At 45.2% G+C, this 8397-nt stretch overlaps 1 protein-coding gene across 1 annotated transcript in view; it reads right to left on the minus strand.

Moving 5' to 3' along the window:
- Window positions 1-7382, minus strand: part of alk (ALK receptor tyrosine kinase) — a 396857-nt gene extending 389475 nt beyond the window's left edge. Inside the window, exon 1 of the mRNA XM_039787011.1 lies at window positions 6380-7382. Coding sequence (XP_039642945.1) covers window positions 6380-7148 — 769 coding nt within the window. The 5' untranslated portion in view covers window positions 7149-7382. The remainder of the gene's footprint in view (window positions 1-6379) is intronic.
- Window positions 7383-8397: the final 1015 nt, after the last annotated feature.

Raw genomic sequence — 8397 nt, forward strand, 5'->3', positions numbered from 1 at the left:
TGTTGAAAGAACAAGAAAGTGGCATAAATAACTAAAACATCAGGGGAAACGAAGGGAGAAAGGACAGTGCTGTATACGAAGTGAAAACAAGGCAAATCAAAGCCAATGTCACCTCGACTCCCGCTAATTTAAAACAGTGACACAAGCCCTAACTACAGTGAGGGTGGGTTAATATCGAAAAAGGCATTAGCGGTTGTTTAAATTCCCAACTTGGCAAGTTTCACAATTTCATATTTTATATTAGTATGGCCGGCTACAGAATGCTAACAGCTTGTCTTTTGGGCAACAGTTGTGCTCCCCAAGCTTTTGAGATGGAGCCAACTAGTGTGAGGGCCGGTGCCCAGGCCGTACATTTTCACCAGCTCGGGGCAGCCAAATCATTGATTTCTTCATTTTTAAAGTCAAGAAGAATCAGCCGTCTCGTTATGCTGACAGCAGCCCTGTTGAATGTGAATTTGAGCAGGTTCAGGCAGCATCTCATTAAAAGGCATTAATTTCCAACCTTCCACATTGGACATAGTGACAGTGAGAATTGGAGTTTTCTGAACTCGGGGCCATCAGAATAGAAAGTGCTTCATCAAGGCCTACATGTGAGTACTGCATGGGAGATGTGTAGGTGGTGACTGTGCTGGCGGTAATGATTATCATTTCAACGCACTCATTTAGCTCAGTCAAGCAGCACTTATTTTTGAGCATCGCTTCAAGGTGTTTAGATTGCAGATGTTGTGAAGGTCTCATTATTCACATTTGTAAAGAGGAACAAATTAACAAATCTAGTTACTCCCAATGAAGGATCTGACACACTCATCACACAACTACAGCACTTCCTTCATTTCATTTTAAAGTCCTTGCTCTCTCGCCTCATCATTGCGACTACAACCGTTCTGTCCTGAAGTGAAGCCTGTGCAGCTAACACCGAGAAACATGGACTTGATCATGCTTGATCCAACGTGCAGCATCGATCAGCAGGGCGTCACGAGTCCGCCGGGGCGTCACGAGTCTGCCGGGGTGTCGCGAGACGCCACCAACTCCTTGAGCGAATTGATCATAGTAATGCATAAATAATAAAGTGGCATGTCATTCTGACTTCCTATTGATTTTTCCATTAGCAGCTGATTGATACAAGCTTTAAATGTCAGGAGTCTCATTGATTACCACAAGTCCATGCACTCATGTCACTTTTCCGGTGGCTTTGCAGTCTTCCACCTGGATGGACTAAATTAAAGGTCAACAGGTGCACCTGGTCATCGAGCTGTTGTATTCAGGCGGTGTTCCCACCAAAGTGTTTACACACACTCTGCGATGTTAGCTCCTCTGGTTTACTGCCTGTGAGAATGATACCACTCCAACTAGATAGATAAATAGATAGATAGCACTTTATTGTCCATAGATACAGAAATTTGTCTTGCAATACTAGAAAATCTGATTCCTTAAAAGAGACACTAAGTTAAAAGACCTGTCTTTAGGTTTAGCGTGCCAAAATGCAAAGAGATCACTGTCATTTATCGCAGATGCAACTATTTTGATAATGAATCATTTCTCGTTAATGCAGCAAAAATGTGCTGGTTTCAGAACTCCAATGTGTCGATTGGTTTTGCGGTTTAAAGTATTGTTTACTTTTTCACTTCTGGTCAGAAAACTATAGAAAATTAAAGATGTCTCCTTGGGCTCGGAGAGCTTTTTTTTTTTCTTCAGAGAATGAAAGTCGTTCGTTGCAATCCTACATTCAAACTAGAAGGGCACTTAGAGAGCACAGACCTCCGCCAAGGCATGCCCTATCTCACAATGTTAATGCAGTGTGAAGTTTCCCATTCAGGAAGTCATTTTTCAGATTATTCCGACACCACATGAATGCAGCACAAATGACCAAAATGACAAATGACAAATCTCGCAATGTTACCGAAAGTGAAAAGTAATTTGTGTATCTGCCCCATGATTCGGGTCTGCTCTAAAATGTGTTGGGTTCTTACTTGGCCCATGCTACACCCTTCTACTTCGTTTCATTAAATTTGGGCATTCACTTTTCTGTAGTCCTGCTGACAGACAAACTGCAAAAAGCAACAAAGTAAACTTTTCTGCAATAATTTGGTTTAAAAAACAAAGCAGCCCTCACTCTTTCAAACTCTCACTAAAACTACAGTAACTACTCTTGAGGATATACACCAGCTACTTTGTCAGGAGAAAAGGGAAAAGCATTCGGGACGTGGAAAACTATAAACGTATATTCATCTTTCAATGAGAAACCTCTTCCAAAAAGAGCCACAAGCAACATAGGGTAAACAAAGTACCAAGCGTGTAATCGTACTTCATAAATTAACTGTTGACTTTCTTTAGGATTCAGACGAAATTGCAATATTTGCCTAACAGCTAAAACAGCTGCACAGTGGGATTGTGTTTTAAGCCTCTCAAAAAGGTAATGGCAGACTGGGGACGCTCAATAGAAAATCACGAGAGTGTGTGTTTGCACTTGGGGCTGAGCTGAGGGGCAAACACGGGGGAGACGAGCCCAAACGTACGCAGTTGTTCCTCTCAAGCATGATAGTAGTAGTATTTACTTCAGGGCTTCAATCACCTCCTGTTGGTCGTGTTTATGAAGACACTCTTAAAAGTGCTCGGCAGGAGGTATGTGCAAGTTAATGAAGCCAGGGTCCCCACTTCCTCCTGCTTCTAATGCTGTGATCACTTAATGATTCTCTTGCAACCTATTTATGGCAGCGCTTGGTGAACATAACAGAGGTTAATAAAGTAGAGGTCAACTCTTTATCACACCTGCCCAGCACTGTTTTCCCCTCTCATACACTATAACTCAGAGAAGCATTTTCTCATTAATGATCTCCCCCATAAGGCAAGTAAGTATAAATGTACTGTGCAGAGTTTAATGCCTTGATTCCCGTAGGCATGTTTGCTTGATCGTCAAATTATTCTACGTGCCATGGCTGATATTTATTTCATGCTAATAGCCAGCATCTTACCGGAGGCTGGAAAAACAAGTGTAGCACGCACATTACACAGAAAAATGCCAAACATCGGCCAATCAGGGTGCAAAAAAGCTGACAGAGCGAGACAATACACAGTGGAGCCTTGAGTTGAGTCATATTAAAAAGGAGGAGGGAGTGTGTGTCACTATGCACAGGGTCGGAAAAATACATTGTGTGTGTGTGTGTGTGTGTGTGTGTGTGAGGTGTGTGAGTGAGAGAGGTGTTGGGGTCTGGTGTCTGCCTGTGCATCAAAAGTGTGTAAACACATTATGCCTTGTCGAAAACTCATGATGTAATAACCGCTTATGATAATAACTGCCACTCTGCAAACATGCAGCAGAGTAAAAGTAAGTAGTGGGATGCGGTGGGAATACAGCGTGAGGCTTATAGTCTCGCATTGCCAGACCTACCTCCACAGCGCTGCAGAGGAGGGTCTGGTTAGTCCACACAGCATTCCGGGATGGGAGAAAAACATGCTCTGGTTAATTGGCATTTCTTTAAACCAATCACAATCATCTTGGGCAGCCCTACGCTCTGCACGGAGCCACTGCAAAATAGTCTCGGCAAGGAACTTGTTTTGGTGGAACGTTCAAAAGTTGTTTTAGTCGTGCAACAGAAAACTCAGATTTGGAAAGATAGTCTAGCTAGCGGTCTCAATTTACCATGCAGAGATCTGAGGAGCAGTCATAAATTGACCGGAGTTTAAAATTCCAACACAAAGAAAGCGGAAGGAGCAATCCCGGAAGCGGAACGTCGTGGATAAAGACTAGAGGCTTATGGTGTCAGTGGAGTCGGCCTGTGTTGTTTAGGCTGAAGTCTAGACTTCTGCCTGTCTCCGTTCTTAATGACAACTGTCAAGTAACCCTTAAAAAAGGAATGTTACATCCATCCATTTTCTCTGCTGAGTTGCAAAGGGTTGGAGCTACAGCATGGATGCAATAATAATCATGATTAAAAACAGAAAAACATCCCCTGCTGGCCTCCTAACTGCAAACACTACCTGCTGGGAGCTGCAGTGGATGTACTATGTCCCTGTAGAGTAAAAGAAGAACTAGAAAAACAGAGCGTGGGTGGTGGGTATTTTGTTTTCACTTTTTGGTTAGTTTTGGGCACAAAAACAACTTGGGTTATGTTTAGGGAAAGATATTGCAGATAGACAGATGTTGTTTTCTCAAGAGTAGCCTACAGTTTTGCAGAAACACAGCGTGTAGTTGAGATTTTGGAGCTGTGCATGTTTCAGCCGTAACCCAGGTAAAGCTTTTTGTACTTCCAAACCTTTGTTTATATCCAGTATAGGCCTGCTGAGCACAAATGCTGTTTATCCAGTCGCACAGTTGCACACATTCACAGCTGGATGCTACCAACCAGCCACTGGCCACTGAGCAGCTCCACTGGAACAGGTTTAGTACTCAGTGCTTTGCTTAAGAGCTCCTCAATGGTTGTGATGAGAAAGGGATGTCCTAAAAAAACAAACCGCTAATTTAAAGACCATGACATCATCCCCTGCTGGCTTCCCACCTGCAGACACTACTGGCTGTGTTGCTGGAATGCCTGCTGGGAGCTGTGTGTGTGTGTGTGTGTGTGTGTGTGTGTGTGTGTGTGTGTGTGTGTGTGTGTGTGTTCCTGTTTAACTACATTCATGGGGTCCAAAAACCGGGAGTACACTATACTTGTGGGGTCCGACCAGCTTTCTGGGGCCAAAATGCTGGACCCCACAACTTTAAAGGGCTGTTTGAGGGTTAAGACTTGGTTTTAGAGTTAGGGTTAGAATTAGGTTATGGTTAGGGTAATGCGTTAGGGTTAGGCATTTAGTTGTGATGGTTAAGGTTAGGGTAAGGAGCTCAGTGATGCATTATGTCAATGACGGGTCCCCACAAAGATAGTGAAACGCACGTGTGTGTGTGTGTGTGTGTGTGTGTGTGTGTGTGTGTGTGTGTGTGGGGGTTCCAGGTGTATAAACCATGTTTGTGTGTGCATCTTTGAAACACACTGATTAATTTCATATAAAACCTGTTATTACAACATAATCCTCAATTTGCATTCTTTTATCCATGCAGTTCCTGAACAATGTTTTACAATGACAAATAAATGATTCGGATTTATTTTATAATACTCTACTATATGAGGGCCTGTGCAATATCTTCTCAACTATTGGATGATCTCTATTTTGTTTGTTTGTCCTAAAGTACATTGTTGTCTTGTTATATATCGTCTGTTACAAAGTAAACGATTGATAATTAATGAATGTGTTTTTATGCAGCTCTTGTCAGCACTTTTTGCCCAAGACAAATTTCCCACGGGACAATGAAGTTTATTATATACAGTATATGTATGTTGCGTTTTCATAAAAATGCATCCAATAGCATAATGTAGTAACCAACCCAAAATGTAATAACTCACTACATTATATGCATTTTGAGTTGCTGTTTGCATATGTTTCTATGTGCACACGCGCCTGTTCTGCTTGGTTGTTGTCTGATGGTTCTGTTGCATTTTTCTGGGCCAGCCTCCCTCATCAAAGTGATTAAGCAATTAGACTGATTGTGCCGATGCTCAAAAGAACCGGAGAAGGACCCTCGAGTATTGAGTGCTAAAGCTTTCTTCGAGATAACGGCTTAATTTGTGCCTAATCAAAATAAAGCCTGCTCTTTTAAATCTTCACCCTTCCTCCAGCAAAGGGTTGGCTCGGGGAATTGAGAAGGTAAGGAGAAACCAACGGAGATGGGAGCCCTGCTGGGGGTCTTTTCCAACTTGAATATAATTGCGTATAGACCTTATGCAATGTACGGGTGTGTTATTATCAGGCAATGAGGCCTCGATTTCCCTACAAATGAAATAATAATTAACATTTCAGAACGTATAACGATAGAAACCTTTAAATATGCTGCATATACCCGGCATGGATCCCCACTGGATATTATCAAAGAGTTTGGGAATTAAATCAACACGCCATGTGTCTCTCTGTGCCACACACACACACACACACACACACACACACACACACACACACACACACACACACACACACACACACACACACACACACACACACACACACACACACACACACACACACACACACACAAATACCTCAGTCATAATTTTTTCCCCCCCATCAGCCCATTAAAAATAGCAGGTTTCCCTCCATGTGCTGACATTTCTTTACCCGTTTATTTCCCCAAGAAAGCCAGCCCCAGCAGTACGAATCTTTAGACACACTGGATTCAACATCAAAAATTAATCACAGCAGAACTCCGATCACAACCGTGACGGAGCAACATGAATTAGGCCTGCTGATGCATGTGGGTGCGTTTGAGCCTGGGAACAGCATGGGAAGAAGTGAGAGAGAAATAGAGGGAGGGAGGGAGGGAGGGAGAGAGGAGAGCAAAAGAGGAACTCACCCCTGGAGGATATCTGAAGGAAGAGGCGGGGGTCTGCAGCGCGTATGGCAGCTGTGTACCGATCCTCTATCGCGGGCACCTGCGCTTTTTTCTCGGGCATGAGCCGGACCCTGAGCCGGCCCCCCTCTGCGCCGAGCCACCACTCCAGAATAGTTGTGAGGTCCATTTCCAGGGTGAGCACCGGGGCCTCCTCGTACACAGACAGCCCCCCGCATCCCGTCCTCACTATATCCTCTCCTATTTCCACCACAACTTGGTTTGATTTCCTGCTGGCTTTCGTCAAGCCCAATTTCAGAACTTTGGACAGCGGCCGCTTATGGAAGAAGGGGAGCTGTCCATCAGCAGACACGTTCGTCAGTGCAGAGTCCGTAGCAGACTTGGAGTCCACAAAAGTGGATATGGTTTTCTGCAAAGGTATGCAGTGCATTTTCAAATTTGCGCGTACCATGTAACATCCGCTAAAAGTCTGGCAGTCGCCGTTCAGAGGTCTCTTTATGAACTCCGCCAGGTAATAGCGCAACAGAGAGGGGACCGCAAAATCCACAGCCAGGGTTTTCCTCTTGAGCCTGGAGTTCATGGTTTGGTTCAAGTCTCTTTTGCTCCCGGTTTCCCCGCTGGTACCGCCTCTGGTACCGCCGCCGCTGCTATTGATGTTGCTGAAGTCGGCGGTGGGGATATCCATCCCCGCTGTGGCCCTTGGCGAGGCGCACTGCAGCCCAGCGAAAAATGCCGCAGAACAAACAAGCGAAAACAATATCCTGGTGTTCATGGTTAAATTATTTGAGTCTTTCGTTGAGGAGAAGCACCCTTAACCCCACCGTTCACCGCGTCCTCTCTGCTATTGTCACATACGCAGCGCAAGATCATAAAGTGTGAATCGATGATCCTGCGGGTCCTGCTCCTCTTCTCCGGTGCGCACCCGTGGCAAGACGAATGGAACTGGGTTTTACATCTGTTTGCCACTGACTGTTACTGTCCTCCCTTCTTCAAAAGGGAAAAAGTGCCATTTCTCCCCCCCCCTCCTCTGTTCCCCACACACGGACACACGCAGACGGACACACACACGCACCTTTGAAAGACAATGCTTTTTCTCGCCGGTGCGAGCCAAGCGAGTCGCTCTCCGGGACGCTGATTGAGATGCCGGTCGGGTCCGCTCCGGTGGCTTTCAAAGACTCCCTGTCTCTTGGCACAGTTGTGACGGCGGTACAAGTGGTCTCTCTGTCAGCAGCGGGATGCAGCGACGCTCTCCCCCACTCCCTCACAACTAAATCATGAATTCACAGCGAGTTTGGAGAAGCCGAGCATCAATTAAAGTTTCAAATATAAATCGTATCTTGCAGTCTTGGCTAATTGAAGAGCCCGGCGGTAGCCTCTCAGGTTAATTGTCTGCTGAGGATTTCGGTGCTCATTTGGTCAGAACTGGCAGCTCCGGTCGCCTCTGTCATACCAGCACACGCGGTGAAGTCATTCACACGTCCATTTGACGCCAATATAAGCCCTTTCCTCTGAACACGACTCCCTTGCGAAAAAGAAGTCAGCCTTCAGCGCAGGAGCCTCCGCCGTTATGAGAGCGTCTGAAGCGCCCTCAGCGCAGCCGTAATGGTGCCTGGCTGTGTCTTTATTGAAATTACTAATGCCAGGAGGTATAGCAGCACAGCTCCACAGTTTGTCTCTCGTGATTTCTCAATGAATCACCGAGCTTTTGTGTGTCCGGAAATTGGATGGATTAGTCGCACTCTCCCGGTTGTATGTAAATCAAATAGTTTCAGAGGGAGGCCGTTTGGGTTGGAGCCCATTTGGCTGCGTTATATCTAATGTGCAGAGGCCAATGTGTCCTTAAAACATCAGGGAGCTCTCTTGCCATCTTGCCAGCAGTTCATTTAGCGCACAGACTACCTCCTTAATTGGGAATCAAGGGGTCAGTGTTTGGGGCAGGGAGGGGGGGAAAATACCAGGAAATGCCCCCCCTCTCTCTCCCTTAATTAATTTCAAAGGGGCTTCATTGGCATATGAAAGTG

Source organism: Perca fluviatilis, chromosome 20, assembly GCF_010015445.1.
Source record: "Perca fluviatilis chromosome 20, GENO_Pfluv_1.0, whole genome shotgun sequence".
Classification (NCBI taxonomy): domain Eukaryota; kingdom Metazoa; phylum Chordata; class Actinopteri; order Perciformes; family Percidae; genus Perca; species Perca fluviatilis.